Below are 23,294 nucleotides of genomic sequence, written 5' to 3'. Positions count from 1 at the left end.
TTGGGCCAAGAAATCAAATCAGCACACTGCCATTAAACATTCACCCATTCATACACTGATGGCAGAGACAAACCATGCAAGGGCCAGGGCCAGCGTCCAGTGGAACCAAACTGATTCTCTACCATCCTAAGCCAGGCTGCCCACTATATTACATTACATTACATTACGAGCATTTGGCAGACGCTTTTATCCAAAGCGACTTACATTACATTACCACCCTTCGCAGAGGGGGGAGCAATTGAGGGTTCTGTGCCTTGCTCAGGGGCATCTCGGCAGGGGCTCGAACCGGCGACCCTCCGGTTCCCAAGCAGAAGCTCTACCCACTGAGCTACTGCCTCCCTATATAGACTTATAAATACACTGAGCACGATCATGCTCCTCAGAGTATGAAGACTGTCCAGTGACCTCTCCTATAGCACCACCCTCAGGCCAAACCTCCATGACATTTTCTCTGGTACCAAAGATGGCTCAAGGTTTTTGATGCCGTCTATGTTTTCATTTGTCAAGCACACTTATCCTAGCCAACAAGATGCTGTGTTTACCATGATATCATACATTTATCTGTGTCCTACCTAGTTCCCCGGCTCCGTCTGCCCCAGCCCGGGATTTTCCAGCCTCTCTGCTGCTTTTCTGAAATCTCTGCGCAAGAGGTTGAGGACATCATCTGCATGATGAAACCTTCCACCTGTGCCCTGGACCCTTTTCCTACAGCCCTGGTAAAATCAAACATCTGCACTCTAAGTCCACTGATTACCCAAATCATCAACCACTCACTCAAGGCCGGCTATGTTCCATCTGCTCTCAAATCCGCTGACATCAGACCCCTTCTCAAGAAACCCACCCTGGACCCAGAAGTCCTCTCTAACTACAGGCCCATCTCCAACCTCCCATTCCTGTCCAAAGTGCTGGAAAAAGTAGTTGCTGCCCAGCTACAGGACCATCTCATCACACACTCTCTTTTTGAGAAATTTCAGTCTGGGTTCCGTTCAGCTCACAGCACTGAAACAGCGCTCGTCAGAGTCACAAACGACCTCCTGATGGCAGCTGACACTGGCTCACCATCATTACTCATCCTCCTGGATCTGTCTGCGGCTTTCGACACGGTTGACCACAATATCCTCCTCCAGCGCCCCTCCACCACACCATTGGACTCTCTGGCTCCGCCCTGAGCTGGTTTCAATCATACCAGTCTGGAAGAACAGTGTACGTCTCCTTGGGAGGGGAAAAGTCAGCGACACACACTGTCACCTGTGGTGTCCCTCAAGGGTCGGTTCTTGGCCCCACCCTGTTCACCCTCTACACTCTCCCCCTTGGCCGCATCATCACTCAGTATGGAATAGCATTCCATTGCTATGCTGATGACACACAACTCTATGTAAAAACTGACCCATTCACATCTGCAGCCTCATTATCATCATCATCCTCGTCATCTTCATTGAACACCTGCCTTGAGGAGATAAAGGCGTCATCTAAATAGCTCCAAAACAGAAGCTATCTTAGTTGGCACACCACATCAAGTCCGGTCATCCCCAATAACACACATCACCTTCTCTGGTCAAAACATACCTCTGTCTTCAACAGTCACCAACCTGGGCGTAAGATTTGACAATCATCTCACTTTTGACACCCAGATTAAACACCTCTGCAAAACCTCCTTCTTCCACCTCAGGAACATTGCCAAACTCCGCCCCACACTCAGTCTGTCAGATGCGGAAAAACTGGTCCAAGCCTTTGTCTCCTCAAGGCTGGCCTACTGCAACGCACTTCTCATCGGTACTCCTGGCAAGAGCCTACAAAAACTACAGTACATCCAGATCCAGCTAGGATCCTGATGAGAGTACGGAAATATGACCACATCACACCCATCCTTCACTCACTCCACTGGCTTCCTGTATCATTCAGGATCAACTATAAAATCTCTCTGCTAACTCATCAATGCATTCATGGGAATGCCCCTTCCTATCTCAAAGAACTCCTCACACCACAAACCTCCACACGTAACCTCCGCTTTGGGAACAAAGGCACCCTCCAGCCTCCAAAAACCAAGCTCCGTACATTGGGTGATCGGGCTTTCTGCTCAGCCGCTCCGCGCCTGTGGAACTCCCTCCCAGACCACCTGAGGGCACCACAAACGACTGCCTCATTTAAGAAAGGCCTGAAAACCTTTCTTTTTAAACAAGCATTTTTTTAACACACTGTGTCATAGTTCCCTTGTTTTTAAAACCTGTTTTAATTTTGCTGTACTCTGTAGCACTTTGAGATTGTTTTTAACTATGAAAAGTGCTCTACAAATTAAATGCTTTATTATTATTATTATTACTTGGAAAAAGTACAATTCACAGGTGGAATACATACAGAAGTCGTGCTGAGGATAGGGTAAGACAGGAAAAGGTGCAGACATATCATGACAACACACCCTGACATACCTGGGTGTGGCGTTGATGAAAGCATTGCTTGAAATGTTGCAAAATACGGTTGTATTATGACATACAGGATGAAGGTTAAGTAAGGACACATTGCAGTACTGCCTGGAGTTTAACAGCAGGTGTTAATTAACAGAGAAATGCCAGCGTGAAAACTACTAAAGTCATGACAAAACTGAATTGTCGCCTGTTGAACTCAATCGACATCCTCTGACTTTTAAAAGCTCTAACAGATTAACTGTTAGGTCCCTGGGTCACTGAGCCCCAGTTCATTGGTCAATTCTACCAAAAAAACAAGATAAGATAAGATGAAACTTTATTATCCCGAGGGAAATTACTGAAAACCGTCCTTCACACGCGTCCATTAGTTTAGGTGGAGACGTACGCTGGTTTAGTTATTGCATCATCAGCTCACGAAGGAGACAGGGCTCGACAGTGACAATTCAGAAGTTGCCTTCGAGTGCCGCCGGAAATACTAGTTTAAAACTCGTTTCGCAACAAATGACGGGGAAAACGAGAAAGTTCCGATATTTCATTGCGCGAGTGGAATGTCTTTAATTGCTTCCTTGTTTGTTTTCTGCTGTGTACACATATTTGTATTCTTTCCAAACGCAATCGTGCAACACTGAGCTGTGCAGCACTGAGTCTTATCTCGTCTCATCTTATCTTAAATGCATTATTATTAAATCTGTTCCGGAATTAGGACACGGAAGAATAGAAGCTGTTCAGTTTTCAAAGCTTGCCAAGTCTCATTCGTGTTGCTCATAAAACCTAATCACCTAACCTACAGCGTGTTAATACTTCATGTAAATATTGCAGTAAATAATTTAACAATGACATATTCATCCAACTTTTCAGACAAAATTAATGAAAGTCAACAACAGTAATTGAATTTTTAACCGGGAAAACTGTATTTACGAACGGCTTTGTCATTGATTGGCATATATGGATGGTTTGTTAGGCACTGCTTTATGACTGATGATGACTATGATGGACAAAAAGCTATGTTTAGGAACTTAGTATGTATTGTGTTTTTGTTCCAGCTAAATAGACCAATAAGAATATACAAATGTAAAGTACTAACTAACAATTTAAATGTTCGTTAATACGGTAGACTCGTTGTCCGCCTTACGAGGGTTGCCTGAATGCAGCAGTGTGGGAACGACAACGCGTCAGAATTCACCGCGGAACAACGCCTGCGTGTTGGCCAATCGGCGCAAAGGCTGGGCTGTGACGCAGAGGGATGGAGCGCCGGTGAAGAGGCTTGAGAGGGGCGGAGGAGAGAGGGAGGGGAACCTATCGCACCATCAGGAAACCCGGATAACCCCGGCACGGAGGACTAGATTGCCTACAACCTGCTGGAAGCATCGCATCCTCTTCACCATGTCTGAAATCTGCGCTGAGTAAGTAAACGCATCATCACCACGAGAACCTTTTCGATAATCTTCCTAATAGACACAGAAAGAGCGACACGCCACTGAAGGTAGTATCGGCACTTATTAATCACATTTGGTCTATATCTATCAGTCACATCACATCAGTTACTCATATTCCCACAAGGAGAATGATATTTAGACAGGCAGACTGAAGCCTCACATCTGTGGCTACACTTATTCACCCCCCTGAGGGATGGATGGATAATTATGACAGGCTGGGTAATTAAACTTGTAATTAAACGACCCCTCTTCAGATGGTGACGGTGTCCCTCTGTGCGGTCCTTTTGCTCCGAGCAATGTCGTCAAGAGAACCGTGCCCCGTATAATCAGCTAATAAGATGTATTACCGCGAAAAGGCTCCCGTGTTGTGGATTAGCGAGTGCCCGTGTTAATCGGTTACTTAAACCTGTACTTGTAGGTTGTTGCCGGTAGTGACGCTGGTATGGGAATAAAATGGGTAGTTATTGCTATTTGTTGGAATTTCAGCAATTTGCAGCTAGTAATTATCATCAGCGAGACTTATCCTGTATACAACCATATATCAGCCGCTACACGAGGCATAGAAGTGTGTGTGTGTGTGTGTGTGTGTGTGTGTGTGTGTGTGTGTGTGTGTGTGTGTGTGTGTGTGTGTGTGTGTGTGTGTGTGTGTGTGTGTGTGTGTGTGTCATCATCTGCCATCCATCGTTACGGGCAACCATGCTGGGGTTACCGGATAACACGGTCACTGAACACCACTGCGCGCAGCTGCTGGTACGTGTCTTCGCACGCGTGCGGCGTCGTGACGTCAATTTCCGCAAACCCACTAGCCTCAATGAAGGAATTTTATTCACCGACAAGTTGACTCAGTGAGTCGGTGGGTGAATGAGCGGCTTGTTTTACGGCCAGTGTCACTTCCGCCTCGGAAATATTTTTCACAGACTTAACTGCAGCAGGAGGGACTGTGTTGTGTGTGTGTGTGTGTGTGTGTGTGTGTGTGTGTGTGTGTAATTTAACCAGTGAAATACTCCTCTTTTAAGCAATTAAACTGTCATTTATTTACACAAAAGCTTTGTTGCATCAGGCAATGATGTCATTTAATAAACATCATCACGCAATGTCATTTAATAAACATCATGCAATGATGTCATTTAATAAACTTTGAACAATTGATGTCATCTAACCTAAGATCAGAGTTAACGTCACACTGATTACATCACTAAATTCTACACTTCAGAATAATATTGATGTATCAATGCTTATTTTTAGTCTTTATTTAAAACATACAGCACCACTGTGCACACTGACTGAAACAATGCCATTATAAGTGCTGTCTCTTTAAGAGACACACGCACAAATTTGTGTTACAATTAGGGAGCAAATGACTCAGCAAATACAAAGACTTACAGCTCGTTCCAGAGCCCTGATCCAACAACAAGGATGTGGTCCATCAATAGTGTCAGAGAAATGTCCCAACACTCCCTGGGTTCTGTGTGAACATGACCCTACTGTTGTGAGGTCACGCTGCGTAACCCTCATCCTAACAATGTGTAAACCTCGAGTATAGGTTTTGTTGTTGTTTGTTGTACACTGGAAAACAGAGGCAATAATAAAACTCTAACATTACTTTCATGATACTTAATAGAGAAATCTTCCCAGCTAACACTTCAAAAGCAAATTCCAGGATCTGTCTGGTTGAGGATGAATGTTGGGAATAGTAGGAGTAGGCTGAGGTAAGAAACACGACCAAAAAAAGGTGTGTAAAGCTGATGATGTAAGAGACAGGAAGAGGGGCTGAATGTCTCGCAAGTGCAGAAATGTGTGTGTGCTTGACAAATGGAGTGTATGGTGTGTGTGTGTACTTCTATGTGTACATGTAAGATACATACTAAAAAGGACCTCAGAGGCAGAGGAGCTGTAAGCGTCAACGCCTCTCATCTGTTGTGCTAAACCAGTTGTGGCTGATAGAAGAATGTCCTCAGTAATCTTCAGGACTTTATTGTCAGCAGCAGTTTGCCTGCATACTCTTCACCACTCCACAGAGCGGAAATTAATGCATTTCTGGACTTAACTGTGTCATACCAGAATGAAGAAGTCACGCAGTAGATAGTTTCAAAAGAACAACATGTCTTCTCTCACACAGGAAAGAGAGGTTTTCCCCTCAGTGACACATCTTTGCTCTGTCTTGCTCTCACAGAACCATCTATGAGCAATGCCGGACTACCTCAGAGTGGCTCCTGTCCCACACGGACATTCGCCCGACTGTGGGCATCGTATGTGGTTCGGGCCTCGGTGGGCTGGCCAAGATGATCAAGGACCCAGTGGTCTTCAAATACACAGACATTCCTAACTTCCCTGAGAGCACAGGTAAGAGTAAACCCAGCCACCAGCCGCCTCTCACACACGGCTGGGTGTGTGTGTGTGTGCGCGTGCATGTTTGGGAGTCACAGCGCATGTCTGACTCAGTGTGTGTGTGTGTGTGTGTTGCAGTGCCTGGTCATGCTGGCCAGCTGGTGTTTGGAACACTGAAAGGGAAGCCGTGTGTTTGCATGCAGGGCAGGTTCCACCTGTATGAGGGCTACCCCATCCACAAGGTGAGTACAGGGTAGAAACAGAAGCACCAGATCTGACAGACAGACTCTTTCCACACACAATCGTACTTCACGACACAATTCACGACCATCAAAAGCCTCAAACATGTGTTCCATATTAGCACATGACTTCAAGACTTTACCGCCCCCCCATCTGATTTAGGGCGTCTTTGTACAGGGGAAAAACAAACAGCCGACTAGAAGCTAGAGCCTTAACCTCTAGCATCATCATCATCATCATCATCATCATCATCATCATCTCCTTGTTGCCCTCCAGGTCACGTTGCCCATACGTGTCTTCAAGCTGATGGGCGTGGAGACGATGATCCTAACTAACGCAGCCGGAGGCCTCAACCAGGACTACAAGGTGGGCGACGTTATGGTCATCAAGGACCACATCAACATGCCAGGCTTTTCTGGGAACCACCCTCTGACCGGACCCAACGATGAGCGGTGGGTAGAGGACATGGAAGGGAGACGTGATCACTATTCTGCAGTCAAATTAGAAGTATTAGTATCAGTGTCACAGAAAGCACAAATCCTCCACATGTGAACAGATCTCACATTCCACCTGCTGTAGAACCCACCTGATTCTTTCTTCCAATAGAATTTTTAGGGAGAAGAATTTGCTAGAATAGTTTGGTGTATTTCCTAAAGATTAGTCTCCTCTCGTCCACTGGATTAAGTTTTGCCCTTTCGAAGCAACTAACAGAACATACAGTAGCTTAACTGTAACAAAAAACCCCAGCCGTGTTTCTAATGGGGAAGTTATCTGAACACTTTGAAACTTGCGTGCATTCCCCTCTTGTACCTAAATCATGTGGTGCAAGCTGTGGTCTCTGTGAGTCAACGCTGTCCTCCTCCCGTCAGGTTTGGCGTTCGTTTCCCCTGCATGTCGAATGCCTACGATCGTGAGTTGAGGCAGGCGGCACACGATGCGGCTGCAGAGCTCGGCTACGACTTCCTGCAGGAGGGAGTGTACTGTGTCCTGGCCGGTCCATCCTTTGAAACCATCGCCGAGTGTCGCATGCTGCACAAACTGGGGGCTGACGCTGTTGGTCAGTTAAGAGTGTATCACACACACACACACACACACACGAAAGGCATGATGTTACCAAGTGTCAATACCATTTGAGATCTGATGTCTGACCTTCTGCTGTGTCTCCATGGCAGGGATGAGCACCGTACATGAGGTGATTGTGGCCCACCATGCTGGGATGCGCTGCTTCGCCCTGTCGCTGATCACCAACGCCGCGGTGATGGACTACGACAGCAAGGAGAAGGCCAACCACGCAGAAGTCCTGGAGACGGGCAGGTACAGGGCCGAGCAGCTGGAGAAACTGGTGTCCAACATGGTGGCTGGGCTGCAGCACAAGAACAACAACGGCAGCTTGTGATCATGCGGTCCACACTGAGACTGTTACACTGTAACTGCTCCCAGGTCAGACAGGAAATGCATGTCATCCTTTAGGGCGTTAGAAAGCTCAGTGAAGTCCTGGGCTCACTACTTGATAAACTGGCTTCTTACTTTCATTCCAGGTGAAACTTTGCTTTTAAAAACAGTCTCACTGTTCCTTTAAGATCCGCTCAACCATTCAATTTGGATTTCCTCTCCAAAGTTTACAATATTTAATTTCAATGGTGATATACTGTATATGGGGGCACATGTTTTCCTAATCTGTAACTATTAACTTAAAACTAAAACGTATTTATTAGTGCATTCATCAACATTCTCTGATATTGAGCTTTGAACTTTTAATGGCCCAGGTTCATGGTGCTGCGTACGTTCATGTACCGGGTAAAAGAGTGTAGTTTGCTCTTAAATATTTATACTAAATGTATTTAAATTGTTATTTTATGATCATCAAAGTGTGTGGAGTGTTTGATGGCCCTAGCTGATTATGGGATTGTGTACTGGTTGAAATGTCTTTGTGTAAAGTAAGGGACGGGGGTTTAGCTCTACAATGGCTTTACTTTTCCAATTAAATGACTAAACTTGAAAGCACCGCAGGTTTGTGTGTAGTCCTCTTTAAGTCAACTGAGTCATTCGTTTCAATGCTTGAGAATTTCCCCAACACTGGGGGTGTGTGTGTGAGTGTGTGTGTCCTTGAGTCACACCAGCTCCTCCATCCCAACACTCACCCACACAACCACTGCTGCATCTTTACATTACGATCATTTGGCAGACGCTTTTATCCAAAGCGACTTACATTACATTACCACCCTTCGCAGAGGGGGGAGCAATTGGGGGTTTCGGTGCCTTGCTCAGGGGCACCTCGGCAGGGGCTCAAACCGGCGACCCTCCGGTTCCCAAGCTGAAGCTCTACCCACTGAGCCACTGCCTCCTGTTTACAAAACAGCTACATTCCGATGAATGAATGTGGCTTCAGAACCTGCCTGTACAAGACACAAGAACGCTGATCCGTCTTCCTCTGTCCCATGGTCGGAAATGTTGACATGTTTTAATCTTTAATGGTTCACTTACCTTCATCTTGTTCAGCATCTGCCCACCACTACAGAAGAACACCTGGGACTCCTGGGACAGCTGAGAGAGCTTTGCATGTTAGGCTTCTTTCAACAGTGTTGCAGTTATTTGTTGCTCACTTTCTGTAACTCGGGCTCATAACTTATCAATCGAGCATTTGCACAACGTAGAAGTAAAAAATTGATTTCTGTGAGACATCATTGTAGCAGGAAGACAGCAGATACATTCTAATGCACTAATGCTGTCATTAGAATGTCATTAAGACGCTACTTTCTGATTCAGTGTACGTGTCCCTGGATAAGTACGCCAGCAAAGGCCAAAGACATAAATCGTGCTTGTGCAGACAGCCGTCCTCTGTGAGACAGGAGGTGATTGGGACGGTTGCCATTTTTACCATCGGCTTGTCCTTCACCTTATCAGAAGTGTTTTCACTCCTTTCCTTCGCTGTCCGCCTTTCCCTCGCTCTCTCGAGGAAACTCCAGTCTCCGGTCGGGCTTGTTCCCACTTGTCCCCCTCCTCTAAAACATCAATTTTCCATGACGTTAACGCCACCAGTGTTTATGACCATACAAGGTTGTGAGAACTTTTACGAGCCGTCTTGCTCGCCTGTTGAGGCCCAGGTGTCAGCACAAAATGTCCCAATTCTGACCTGAACAGGGAAGCAGAGCAAGGCAGCAGCAGAACAGCTTGTTAGGTCAGCTTCACACACTGAATGTTTACTTTCACTGTATACCTTATCTGCTTAATGAGCAAACACACCTACACACACACATACACACCTAAAGGCTCCCAGGTTTGTGGAAGCGGAACCAAGCTTGTCGAGTCATAATTTCATTGTTGCCATGACCTGAAATCCCTTAGGATCAAATACCACAACGAAGGAGAACAAATTAGGGTTCCGTCATTACATCAGCAGCCTTGTATCTCCTTTGTGTCACACTCAACACCATTTTTCAACACGGTAATGGCCAAAGTGTTTATGATTCAATTGAGTTCTAGCGTTTAAAGGAGAGAACGATGGGTGAACTTTGTTGACGCTCCTGCACGTACGCCTTTCATGTTCTCACAAGGAAATCGTTCATTACAAACGTTTACCTCCTTCCTCCCTCTGCTGTCCTGTGACAAAAGTCCTGTCAGACATGAAAGCTGTTCCCTTTCTAGAACCGAGAGTCTAGGAAGATTGTGTAAACAAAGAAGAAGTGTCTGCTGCGGGCCGACACCAGCTAGCACACACTGTTCTTGACCACTGTTTACTGTTCTGTTTTACTGCACTGAGCCACACTACCTGTATGTCTTTCTCAATGTCAAACTAACTTCACATCGACATCTCAAACTTTTGGCCTTTTAGTTTGTTCTTATTAGTCGTTAGGTCTTATGGGATACAGCCCCATGTGTGATCGTCCACAGAGAAAAGGGGAAGGGTGGATACACTAACATTCAGACGACAAGTTCCACCTGAGGTGGAGCAAACATGACTGATACATTACCTCCAGGTGGGATTCAAAGCTTTAATAGTCATACTTCTACCTCCAAAATTAACCGAAGATTCCCCTTTTTCATTGCATGTCCTCCAGTGGAACGAGCCAGGATGACAAGTTACAACTTTCACAATCTACAGTGTCATTGCCAGGAGGCAGAAGCTCTAGAGTCTAGTTTCTGTTCCAGCAGCAGTGGTGGTTTCACACCTCCTCTGCTGTCTTAAAAGATGAACTAGACTGCCCTCTGCTGCCTCTTCATCCGTCACAACAACACACCCGCAGGCTGGATGATTCAGTACTGTGTGTGCTATAAAACTGTCACTGAAAGAGTTGTTGTTGATGAATCACCGCGACACTTCAACACTTGTTTGTACCCGCATCATATCGACAGCATGCTGAGACATACTTAAGTGTCGGTCGGCGACCCCACTGCGCCGTCCCGACCTCCAAATGAACAGAAGGGCATTGGATTGTCGTTTTAATTCAAGATTTAATATAAATTATTGTAACAAAGAGCAAGGGATGTTTTTGGGACGTTTAGGGGAACATTCAAGTCAGAGCACATCTGTTTATGTTCTGTACCGGGGCCCAGACAGATTTCTCTCCAACATCTTGTGCTTCTCCAGTTTCAGTTTCCAGATAAGGTAAGGCTCGCTTCTACACAAGGAGCTAAAACAAAGCAGGTACAGTACAGGTGAGCATTGGAGTGCCGGAGACTCTCAGTAAGAGGAGAGCTGGACGGGTTTGGGTCTGGATGGCAAAATGCAGTCTGTGTTTCTTGAGTCTTCTCCATTTGCAAATGTGTTCTGTCCCTAAAAATACTGAACACACGTGAGAGTTCTGTCTGAGTTCTTGCTGAAGGTGCATTTGAGTTTTTTACAGCACAAGTATCTTAAAAGGGAGGCAACTGCATCTTCAAATCCATCCAAAAAGCGTTTTGCATAGAGAACTATGCATTAATATACAAAGTTGAGGAGTCAGATATCTGCATGATTTGGCTTTGAGCTCCACATCTTACAGCCCTGCACCTCAGCTGTAGGTGTGAATGATCCTGTGTCGCTTCAAATGGTGCATCAGGATGAAGGTTTTGCCGCACTGCGAGCAGCTGTAGGGTCTCTCCCCGCTGTGCGTGCGCTGGTGAACCCTCAGGCTGCTCTGCTGCGTGAAGCGTTTCCCGCACTGTCCGCAGCTGTACGGCTTCTCGCCAGTGTGGGTGCGGTAGTGTATGCTGAGGTGGGACGAGCACTGGAAGCTTTTCCCACACACGGCGCACCAGAACGCTCGCTTCCTCTTGTGGCTCTGCTGGTGCAGCTTGAACTGGTGGAGACGTCCAAACGACTTCCCGCAGTGAATGCAAACGTATCCCCGTGCTGGACCGCTCAGCGCTCTGTGAGGGCCGCTGGGGTTGTAGCTGCTTGAAGTGAAAGTGTTGCGCAAGTGTGTCCCCACCGGCCTGTCTGCAGATGTGACCTCCCTCTCTGGGTCTGCCTGCCTCATCTGCGGCCCCTGTGAGGAGTTCCTCTGCGGGTAAATCTCTTCCTTTGGCAATGTCTGAGGCTGAAACGTGGATGACTGAGGAATTTCCTTCTGATACTCACTATTGTAAATTCCATTGCATGGCCTCTGGGAGGAAGACTGCTGAGCGCTCGTCAGCTTACTCCCGTTAGAACCTGCTTGAGCGTCCGACTGGTCCTGGAATGTGTTTGAATATTCCTCAACTACACTGGAAAAGTCCGGAAACCCAGCGTCAATATCGTTTCCCTCAATTATGGATGACCAGAGCTGGTTCTCCCTCTCATCCATGGCAAACTCGACAGGAAGTTGACTCTGGCTGCCCGTGCTGTGTTGGCACCCATCCTGCCTGAATCTGGATCGTTCCTCCTCCTTCTCCGTTTTGACAGTGAAGTGAAGGCCGCTGATCTCTCCCGCATGCTGCCCGGAGTTATACGAGTCACCGAACCGAGCTGGAGTCTTGCGTCTGGAAGCCTGTGGGAGGGTTAACCTGTGATCCTCTTCAAACTCTGGGTACTGCACATCAGAACCTGCGGGTCACAGTGCAAAGGTCAGGATGCACATGTATGTTACTTTCAAACAAACATCAAAAACCTGTCCTGTATGTTGTAACTTCTTGATCAAAAGCTCATTCCTTCCTCACCAGCAGGCTCGGCTGCATCTCTGATCCACAGAGCCTCGTCCGGACGCTCTTCTTTGATTGTGAACGATACGGTGGTGTCTTCCATATCAGGAAACTACACAAACAATCAAAAGTTTGTTTGTTAATTGGATTTTTACCAACCGGTGCCTTGAACAGCCAAAGGTGAAGATGGTGAGGATGTTTCTACAGGCCCACATTTGGAGAAGCTCAGGCTCAAGGCCCAGAAGGGTTTCGTACCGTGCAAGCAGCGCCATTAAAGATCCAAACAAACCCTCAATTATCAACAAAACACAACTTTAGCGAGCTCAGAACCAAAGATAGTCACTTGGTTTGGCTTCTTAAGTTAAGTGGGTGAAATCAACCTCAGTGGACATGTGATCATCAATCGCCCTGATGGTGGCGCCATAGTAACAACACTTAAATTGTCAATACATTTGGAACCTAACACGGTAGAATGCTGTTGCTGATGTTCAAATCCTGAATGTAGGACAGCTTGGCCTTGGTGGTGGTATGCTCTCTCACTCTCTCTGAGTGCCTTCTAGATTTGTTTCATTAGTTCCCTTAGACTGGCCTGATACAAATACCAAGGAGGATGGAAGCTTAGCCTGGAGAAAAGAAAGGGAACAGAAATGTTTCTAATGAAAATAAAAACATGAGGCCCTGAGCCGCTGCCTTCTTCTTCTTTTTCTTTCAGGGCCCCTAGAACTCTGCACAGCCATTTGTTCCTGGACAATGTGAAGCATGAATCTAACAGACTGTGGTCAGACCTTGGTGTCTCCAGCAGGATGTGGACAGTCGGTCCCTCCACCAGTCCCTCTGTCCGTGTAGCTCTCTGCAGAATTGAGACAAACAAACTCACAGTGATGTAAGAACGCCTCAGGGGGAGAAGAACGCGTCACTCCTGCACTGAGCTCATCCCCCCGCTGGCGTGAACATCATTACCTCCCGCTTTAATATGCACGTCAGCTTGATTGGACCGACGCGTCCATGTGAGGCACCTGAGCTCTTACCGAAGCCGCGCTGCAGCTGTGCGTGTTTGTGCTCCATCGCGGCGAGTTTCCTCTTCAGCAGCTCGTTCTCGCTTTGCTTCCGAGAGATTTCAAGGTGCAAAAAAGCACATTTGTCATCGACTAGTTTGGAAATTTCTGCCACAGCCGCTTTGACCAAAACCTCCATAATGGAGGACAGCTGCGTTTGAAAAGGAATGCACGTCGCCATGTTGGTTCATGCGTGGTAATGTGGGTGAAAAACAATCATTAGGAAGCCCGTCCGACGCGATAATATCAAACAAATTTCTAAAAAGGATCAACGCACTAGAAAATCCTCACATCGCTGTTTGTTTCTTCCGTGTGGCGGAGGGATCTACCGTAAATGCGGCAGTAAGCGCGCAGAGAACTTCGGTTCTGAAAGCGGTTTTACAATTGAAAATAGCAAATTTTACATTTACAGTTTTTGCCAGATGACTGGATTAGAAATTATTTTATTTGTAAATCCAACAGTGACCGAATGCATGCTAGAATAACTAATAGTTTACTGTGATTTATAATAATTGTCCTTATTTTGATTTTTTATGAAGATAATTGTGTGGTATTTAGTAAAAATAAATAAATGAAAATAAACTATGTGCACAAAATCCTGTTCTAGCTGTTTCACAATGTATGAGCTATTTTAGCAGTGAATTGGGGGGTTAGCTTGTTAATTGTGCAAGAAAATGGCAGAAGTGTGTTGCCATTTTCAATCATCTATATTTAATGAAATATATTAGATAAATCAACCCAGCTTTACAGAGCAAACACATCTTACTTTTCCTCCTTATTTTGTATGAGTACCGTCTGTGCAGTGTTCTCCTCTAGATGACATCATGCACTGTAAAAGAGCAAATGGGGGATAAATATCCAGGGGAAAATTGTGGCTAAAGTGATTTGATTTGTTCCCTTTAAAACAAAAATTGAGCATTTCGGTGAATCCCAGTAAGAATCAAAATCGACAATGGTGGAAAAAACATGAAAATTACAATAAAACTCGCAGGAATTGATCACACTTTTAATTTATTGATCGATGGGTACAGCAAAGCAAAAACACTGCCATGGTTTGGGGTTCCATTCCCCAACTGGAAACAGGCATGTCCTGTACAGCCACACAGAGTTCTTGTATGAAGGTGCAGGTGGTCCGAGTGTCGCTCTGTCAGCTGCTCTATTCGTGGGATTTAGCTATTTTGTGCTGGCATTTGTCAGTTTGTCAAACTATTGCAAAAAGCTCTCCAAGACCACATGAGCAATCGACTTGGATGGCGTTACTGTTCATGACATCATGTTGTAAACAATTCTAGGATAGTTTTTTTTGAGTGGCACATTCTCCACACAAGATGCAGTAAATACGCTTTGAGGTGAAGACGTTTGTGAGTGTAAACACAGAATAGAAGCTGTGTTAAATCATGGTTTCGTATGCTGAGGCCATGCACCTTTCATGTCACAGTTTGTAGCGGTTTAGCCAAATCGGCCACTTGATGTTTTGCACCAAGGTTCAGTAAAATCTTCTCACTGGGTCGATCTGTAGCTGTGAGAAAGCAAGTTAGGCTGTCGTCACCAAGAACTTCAGCTGCAATACAAACTTCATTTTAATGACCTGTTAACAGAAATCACTCAAGAACAAGAAAACAAAGAGATGGCAACAACAAAAACCCAACATTCCACTTTAACAGCCTGGCCACTGGTGCTGTCTTCATACTGAGATCAACGTGACAAACCCTGACTTTCTTTGTTGACCAGCTAATGGATAAAATTGAACAGAAACAAATCTCTGGCAGCATTCTTTGGACCTCCACATTCTCATTACCGTTGCAATTATCCAAGGCCGTAAAAGACAACTTTATTATATCCATGGCAACGTGGTGCTGGAACATTTCAAACTAAATCTTTCCACAAATAAGGCAGAAAAAAGGAGAACATCTTTCTCTCAATGCAGAATTAATGGCAACACAAGTAATCGGAATGAAAAGAAAAGTGATTCTTCTTCTTTAATATCTGCTTTAAGCTTTGGCACTTCAGTGCATTGGTTTAATAAATGTATTGTCCTCCAATGTCAAACCAAGGAGAAATTAACTAAACATCTCTGCATTTGATAACACTCAGAGTCAAACTTGATTTATTCTAGGTGGAGTTTACGGTGCAGCTCCAGCACGCTCATCTGGCTGAACTGTTTCCCACACATGTCACAGCTGAAGGAGTTTTTACACTGGTGTCTCTGAAACAAGTCGAAGCTGTCAAAGCTCTGCCCACAGGCCGAACATATGTAGCAGTTTGGCCTGGAGGTGTTCATGTACGACTGATGCTTGCCGCTGCCCGAGATGCTCGCATGAGAGTCAAACACGCCTCCCTCCTGAGCGGCACTGTACCCGTCCACCAACGCCGCTTCTGTTGGGTGCTGACCCTGGAACTCAGCTGCCATTGTTATATCAGAGCTTCTGGATTGAATTTCCACTGCTGAGTACTCTTCTTTAAAGAACAGTTCCACCTTTGCTTTGTCATCCGGCAAAGGCAGATCTGTGCTTGGCGATAGGAATCCTGTGTGCTCATCAACCGGTCCAACAGCGGGGCTGAAGCGATAGTTATTGTCGTGTGAAACCACAAATGCCGTCTGTGCGTTAGGGTTCGAACAGCCAAGCAGTGGATCAGAAGGTTCACTACTCTTCTCCATACTGGACGTCCACAGCTGACTTTGGTTTGGTACTTCTGCTCCGTCATCCTTCCCCGTCACATTTAGGGTTTGGAAGTCTTCGCCCACTGCCTCCACCTTTAAGATCAATGCTTGTCCCTCTACCGCCTCGCTGTACATGACGGGCAGCTGATCCTCTAAAGTGGACAGGCCCGTTTTCGGTTTTGGCAAGTTTTGTAGTGGCTGATTATCTGGCATCTTCAACATCAGGTGATGTGCATCCAGCAGCTCCACGTCCTCCCCTTTTTAAGACAGAAGACCAGAACGAAATGAGCAAAGAGAGTTTACAGACCAATGAGACAGAGAGACAGAGAGAGAGACAGACAGAGAGAGAGAGACAGACAGAGAGTGAGACGTGTGTAGTCAGGTGCATTTCCCTGTTGCTGTGTCCTAATTAAATTGTGAATTTTGAAGCACATAGTTTGGATTCGTAGGCAAGTGTGTTTACGACACACTTGGAACATTTCAAACTAAATCTTACCGTTTCGATGCGTCTTCATGTGGCCCTTGAGGCTGCTCTTCTGGTTGAAGCACCTCCCGCAGATGTGGCAACCGTACGGCTTCTCGCCTGTGTGAATCCTTAAATGCCTCTCCAGGTGCCCGGCGCGCTCAAAGATCTTTCCGCAGTACGAACAGGCGAAGCACTTCTTTGGTTTGACGACCTGTAAAGACCTGCTGCTCTTCCTCTGCTGGAGCTGGTGGTTGAGCGAGGCCCTCGATATCCCACACGAGCCCAAGCGAACGGCCTTGCTCGATACGAGAAGGGCGTCCGAGGACCCGCAGGGCGGCTGAGACATCAGGCCGTCTTGGAGATCACTGTATGGTTTCCCAGTGAAGGAGAAGGTGCTACAAGAGGCTTCCACTGGTGCCGGGAGTAACTGGGCTAGACCGGGGAAAGAGGTCACATTCTGCCCTGAGCCGCCAAGATACTCTGTCCCGCTCAGCTCTGAGGCGTTCTGTCCGTGTAGTCGGTTCATCCATTGCTGCCCGTCTCTGTCAAATGCCGTGAAGTCCTCACTGAGGTTCTCCAATCCTTCCCTTGTGTGCTCATTTCCTCCGTGACAAAGTGGTTGCATTGCTTCATTCTCCTCCACCCGCTCAGACTTCACGTGTACGATTTTCGGGAGAAGGTCTTGGTGGTTAGGTAGTCCTTCCTCCTCTTTGATCCAGGCCTCTTCCTCCAGGCCGTGTGTATCAATGCAATGATTCTCCTCAGGAACGTGCTTCTGCTCAGCCACCTGCATCTCATTGGGTCTGAGGTGAATACCTGTTCAAAGTGTCAAACAGTCGTCATCGGTGTTAACAACCAACATCTGCAAAGGCAAAAGCTTTCAACCTTTAACCTTCATCGTTTAAAGAGCTTGCCAGGTTACGACCCAAATGATGCCACAGCAGAACTCATCTCTCAATTGGATGCATTTACAATAACACAACACTAGGGGGCTTAAAGAGTTACCTCGTGCTGCTTTAAGTCGGATGAACATAAGTAGCTGAATGGAACCCAAGTATAGTTCTGCAATAGGGGGGCTGTTAGGGTCTTTCCTGGGACCTCAGACCTCCTACATGCCAGCCACAGCTGTCAGTGGGGCTCTTTTCTCTCACCATCCCCCCACATTCACTGCAGCCTCGCCTAAACCACCGCTGACACTGCCACAGATCAATGCCACAGACAGGTGACGACCCTCAGCATTGTAGGGACCGTTTCACCGTTAAATCAATCTGACTGCAGGCACTATCTGTCTATCATTTAGAGGTCTGAGGTGTTTCAACTCTATGAAATTTGAGTTGTTGTTGTCAATATGATTCACTGGTTAATTAGAATTGACCAAATGTAAACAACTCTTCATTTGTGAGCCTAAATACTGAAGAGTCCTTAAGCAAGATGCTAGCCGCCATTCCCAAAGCACCCTCACACGCACACACACACACACACACAAACACACAACGGACTGCCGCTCCAAACACAAACACAAACTCCAGTGTGGGTCGTGACCTGATTGTTTCAGGAGTTGGAAGGAAGACTTTGCTCTCTCTTCTACTTCAGAATCTCCCTGGTTTATACAGAGAGGAGCACTGGAGCAAACACACACTTTTCACTAGTTTACCTGGGTTTTAATTACACAGACACAGACAGGCTGCCACAGAGTGTCACACCAAGGTAACACTTCTCTAAAGCAGGGGAGAAAAGTGCCTTGCTTGAGCCTAATTCTGCATGCACGCCTTGAAGGAGGGGAGAGGATTTCTTCTTTAGGCTTCACACAGTTTTGCCTTCTTTGTGTGCTACTTCAGCGTCTCCCTCATATCTCACAGCCGCACGCTTCCTCACCCGTGTGGATCCTTTTGTGCCTCTCCAGGTGTCCAGCACGCTCAAAAGATTTGCCGCAACACGGACAGATGAAGCCTTTCTTAAACATCAACCTCTTCACCGTCCTTCGCCGCACCGCGTTGTACGAGTTACGCCCGCGGTTGAACGGGCTTTGCTGAAACCCAGTATGGCCGTGTCCCGCGTCCAGGGCAGGAGATTCAGAGAGACACGGCAGAGAGCTCTGTCCGTCGTTGTGCGGTCTCCGTCTCCACTGTGCGTCGTCTCTTTCAAACGCAGCCAGCTCTCCTCCCTGACCTTGACCTCCGGCCTCCAGGTTTCCCTCGTCCACAGGTTCACACTTCACCTGTACGTCAGGTGTGGACAGACTGGTTCGGTCCTCAGCCCCTGGTTTCATCTCCAGCACTGTCTTCTCAGCGGCAGCGTTGACATCTGTGGAAAGAATGGTGGCGCTTTAGCCAAACGTGATCCAGCTGCTCGTGTGTGCGTGTGCGTGTCTGTGATATTAGGCAGAATTGGTTACTTCCTTCTGATACAGTGAGGGAACACAAGCACTGATATGCAACAAGATAAAGCAGCACAATTGTTTACATTTAGATTACAGCTGCAAATCTCTAAAACCGAAATTACGCCGCTTTCATAACAGTGAACGCTTTGTGGAGGATTAGACTGGAACATTATTAGCTTTTGTCAAAGTTTAGAGTCCCGGGATGGCCTACCAAGTGGATAAGTGCTGGAAAAGTATGTGGGAAGACCAAGAAACGATCTAGGGAAGTTTTAAAAGTTATAAACATCTGCCCACCTTTAAGAAACTTACATGGCCGTGCTTTATTTTATTGTATACTAATTTATTCTGTGAGCCAATCAGGACCTGCATGTGTTCTTGATGTTGACTGACAGACGTAAACCTTGTCCACAGGTGGACTAATGGAGGAACAGATCGATGACAGAGACATGAGACTACAACATAAAATGGAAATAATGCAGCTGAAGCAAATAAACGATGATTCTTAACACGTAGAGGTCTCATCTTGTGCTCACTGCTCATCTTTGTCTCTATGTGTTATGATGCCTCACGTTGCTTTACTAAACAGCTTTGTTGACAGTGTGAAGACGCGTGTTGACGTCACTTTATCCCCCCGGGCCCGCGTCGTTCTCATACCAGTGAGCGGGTGCGTGTGAGTGCGGGGTCCCGTCTCGCTTACCGTCCCTGCCCGGGGGGTCCAGTCTCAGGGGGTCCAGCCTCAGGGGGTCGGGTCTCAGGGTCGCCCGGTCGTGCGCCGCCCTCAGCAAGCCGTGCAGGACCTCGATGCTGCTCTTCAGCTTCTTGATCTCGTTGTCGCGCTGACACACTTCCAGCCGCAGCACTACCATGCCGTCCTCGACAACTCTGGCGATTTGTGCCACGGCCGCTTTGGACAGAGCATCGATGATGGAGGCGACCTGAGCCCGCAGAGCAGTGCTGCTCAACATTATAGACCGAGCCACGGATGGGGGAAGCTGAAGCGGGGAACGTGGCAGCCCTGGTCAACCAGAGGAGGCCATCACTGGAGCTTGTGTCAGTGGACAAAGTTCGGCTGTGGGGTCAGTGTGGCTCCAGCGTGCAGTGCGCCGCCTGCACCTAGCGCCAGAAGCTAATTGGCACAGAGCATAAACACGGGTCTCATGTAGCGGATGTGATGACACACACATACCGTAACAACACGAACAATGCGCAGAAACACTCACCTCTGGGGCTCCGAGTCCAATCGGGAGAGCTGGTCACTGTTCCTCTTCACTTCCTGAGCTCTGGGTGAAGATTTGAACTATTAAAGGATACCCGGGTACTTTGACTGGTTGTTTCTTTATTTTTCAATGATAAATCTATAGTTTGACCGTTTCCCTATCAAACCTCCAGTATCATACCGGCACGTTTACCAGACTGTGGCTCTGATGTCATAGCAGTTATGTCATGACTGAAGCACACAGGACAGAGAGCACAGAGGCAAGAACCTTCAATATGACCGCAATAAAGCTGGATTTTTCTTCTCCATGTGATTCAGCATTAAAGTTAAAGTTGAACTCCTCATAAAAATACATTTAGTGTTGGACAGATATTTAATTTGTTTCTCTAATTGTTCTCAGAGTATTACTTCATTCTCCTGACATTTCACTTTATTTCTCTTCTTAAATTATTCTCAATTTCTTAAAATAAGAGATCAATCCTTGCCAGTGGACTGGATACAGCTGATGTAAAATGTGACCTCAGTCTGGATGAAGACCTTTGATCATGAGGCCTGCATTGAAACGTTCTTGCTGTCTGGATGCTGCCTACATTGTAATGGGATCTCAGTGTCCGGCTGTTACTCTATTCTCTATTAAAACCCATCCTCTCTCCTTGCTTTTTCTAAATAATTCATTTCTTTTTTGCACAGGCTCTAACTGTCCCTTTCCCAGGGACATGGTAGCTTTTCACAGGAAGTTAAGTCCCAACAAAAGCCTTCAATAAAGGGAACTTTAAAAGGAAAGTTTGTAAAAGCCTTTCAGAATGACTAAAGAGCTGTATAACACAATCATTCACTCCAATTTTATTTGTAGAGCACTTTTCCTTGGTGGGTGAACGTTGGATAACAGTAGAAGTTGAAATGACAGTGGAGAGTCCAGAGAACAGTGCATGCATGTATAAAAGTCTGAAAAGGTAAAAGCTTGTGCAAACTCGGCCACAGTCATAAACAAGAGCCACAGTGACTCGACGCTATCTTCCTCTTAGGTGGATCTCTTGGTGTATTTTGAGGTTTCCCAAGACTGTGAAGCTTTTACCGCACTGTCCGCAGCTGAAAGGCTTCAGGCCGCTGTGGAAGCGCTCGTGTCTCAGGCAGTTGTCCTGCCTGGAGAACATCTTGCCGCAGATCTTACAGCTGAAGGGCCTCTCTCCCGTGTGCACGCTCTGGTGAGTCTTCAGCCGCGTCTTCTGGGTGAAGGACTTCCCGCACTCGAGGCACCTGAAGGGTTTGAAGGCTGCGTGGGTGGACTTGTGCTCCTCCAGTTGGGAGAAGCGCGAGAAGCCCTTGCTGCACACGGAGCAGAAGAAGAGTCTTTGACTTCCTCTCCACATGTTCATTTGCCGCTTGTGTCTCATGTTGTTTCTGCTGAAGAGATGATCTGCCGGGCTGGATCCTCCCGTGACCCCTGTGGACCTCGGCACACATACGGGTGCGAGTGAGGGTCCCGGCTGTTGTAGCGTCGATTGCAAGCACTGGTTCTCAGTAACTGCAGGGTGTGAGACGCACTGGAACTCCTCGTTATGAAGGGACGGCGCTGCGGGACTTCCCATGCACACAGGCCGCATCTCTAGCTCCACTTTTATCGGTGTCCTGAACGCATCGTCTGGGATTTCCTCTGTTGCAGCCGACGGAGACTCAAAGGAATGTTGTGTGTTTCGGTGAGCAGAATATTGCTCAGCATGGGAGGAGAAAGCCTGTGTGTGCGGCTGTGCTGCGTGTGGCGGATCAACAGAACCTTTGTCAAACATGTCACAAGAGGGAGGAAGCCAGAGCGACTCATCCTGCTCCTCCGCTTCAAAGCACACATCATCGCCTCCTGGTGCGGCAGGTTTGTTGAGTGTTTCTTGGGAGGCGAGGTCATCTGCTGGTTCTGGTTTCACCACTTGTCTGAAGTCCTGGCTCTCTTTTGTTTGATGTTTGGATTTCCAGACATCTAAAGCGTTCAATTCCTTGTACACTGTACATGTTTGCTCATCCTGTTTTTCATCTGCAAATAGGAGAGATAAATTAGGATAACGCACACGAAGAAGTCATCTGTTCTTAGAAATGCAGAAGGCAAAAAAAGGGTGTGTAGAGTGAATATGGCCCACTTCTGCTCACAGCATCAGGGGATAAACTTGGCTGAACTTTCAGCGCTCATACACACGTGAGACATCCTGCATGTACACAGTGCATGCTCTTCATCAGCTCCTCATGCTGAAATCAATTATTGATTAACAAAGTTTTTCTGTAAAATTCATTCGAATTCATTAGTAATTACAAATTTCAAACTTCATCATTTAGCTCCCCCAGTGTGTTTCCAGCCTCTCTCTGCTTTACATGAATCTGTTTAGTTCAGGAATATTTGCAGCATTTCGTTGTTGTAACAAAATACACAATGATAGAAATATTGATTTCTTGGAAGATCTATTTGCTTCATTCCAACATATACTAACAATCTTAAAAACTAAAAGAGTCAGTAGTTGTATTCGTTAATGGTGAAATAATAAGACAGTAATTACAGCCCCGAAATGTTAAAATTGTGTTGACTTCCCTCTGGTTCTGCTCCAGGTTCGGCCGGTGGTGCTGCTCACCTGTGCGGGACCCCGGAGACCCCGCCGCCCCCGCCTGTCGGTCCTCGGGCAGCCGAGCCGTTGCCGCCTCTTGCGCCTTGCAGAGTTCCGCCTCCGTCCGCTTCAAACTTCTCTTCAGCTCCTGGATCTCGGCGTCTCTGCGGCACACCTCCAGCCGCAGCACCACCGTCCCCTCCTCCGCCAGCTTGGTGATTTCGGCCACGGCAGCCTTCGCCAGCACGTCCATGATCGCTGCCACCTGGGAGCCGAAAGACGACGGGAAGGACATACTGGCGACAAGACGCGAGCTCCGCGGACACACACAGCCTGGGATGCGCGTCCGCAAGCTTATTTATTTTGTTTACATCCGGGTAAATGAAGGGCGGAAGTGACGCGGA

General features: G+C 46.9%; 2 protein-coding genes across 2 annotated transcripts; one reads left to right on the top strand and one right to left on the bottom strand.

Annotated features, from left to right (window-relative positions):
• Positions 1–3,682: 3,682 nt before the first annotated feature.
• On the top strand, positions 3,683–8,431 carry pnp5b (purine nucleoside phosphorylase 5b). Its single transcript, XM_076149306.1, has 6 exons — positions 3,683–3,826; positions 6,033–6,202; positions 6,326–6,429; positions 6,704–6,879; positions 7,297–7,484; positions 7,600–8,431. The coding sequence occupies exons 1-6, from the start codon at positions 3,807–3,809 to the stop codon at positions 7,821–7,823; spliced, it is 882 nt and encodes a 293-aa protein (XP_076005421.1). The 5' UTR covers positions 3,683–3,806; the 3' UTR covers positions 7,824–8,431.
• A 1,831-nt stretch (positions 8,432–10,262) lies between these two features.
• LOC142996224 (uncharacterized) lies at positions 10,263–23,280 on the bottom strand. Its single transcript, XM_076147129.1, has 11 exons — positions 22,918–23,280; positions 21,317–22,331; positions 20,499–20,536; positions 19,787–20,104; positions 18,585–19,013; positions 16,740–17,525; positions 15,694–16,500; positions 13,555–13,770; positions 13,312–13,376; positions 12,545–12,638; positions 10,263–12,431 (listed from the first exon to the last, which is right to left on the bottom strand). The coding sequence occupies exons 1-11, from the start codon at positions 23,183–23,185 to the stop codon at positions 11,419–11,421; spliced, it is 5,049 nt and encodes a 1,682-aa protein (XP_076003244.1). The 5' UTR covers positions 23,186–23,280; the 3' UTR covers positions 10,263–11,418.
• Positions 23,281–23,294: the final 14 nt, after the last annotated feature.

Source organism: Genypterus blacodes, unplaced genomic scaffold (genome assembly GCF_046128005.1).
Source record: "Genypterus blacodes isolate CSIRO-AG114 ecotype Tasmania unplaced genomic scaffold, CSIRO-AGI_Gbla_v1 ptg000005l_1, whole genome shotgun sequence".
Taxonomy (NCBI): domain Eukaryota; kingdom Metazoa; phylum Chordata; class Actinopteri; order Ophidiiformes; family Ophidiidae; genus Genypterus; species Genypterus blacodes.
This window is presented reverse-complemented; position numbering and strand designations above follow the sequence as displayed.

Coding starts and splice junctions, on each gene's coding strand:
- LOC142996224 (XM_076147129.1), bottom strand. CDS start 23,185: ATGTCCTTCCCGTCGTCTTTCGGCTCCCAGGTGGCAGCGATCATGGAC. Junction 19,014..19,786: donor GGACCCCCCGGGCAGGGACG/GTAAGCGAGACG, acceptor TTCTTTCCACAG/ATGTCAACGCTGCCGCTGAG. Junction 17,526..18,584: donor GCACAAAAGGATCCACACGG/GTGAGGAAGCGT, acceptor CACTTTGAACAG/GTATTCACCTCAGACCCAAT.
- pnp5b (XM_076149306.1), top strand. CDS start 3,807: ATGTCTGAAATCTGCGCTGA. Junction 6,203..6,325: donor TAACTTCCCTGAGAGCACAG/GTAAGAGTAAAC, acceptor TGTGTGTTGCAG/TGCCTGGTCATGCTGGCCAG. Junction 6,430..6,703: donor AGGGCTACCCCATCCACAAG/GTGAGTACAGGG, acceptor GTTGCCCTCCAG/GTCACGTTGCCCATACGTGT.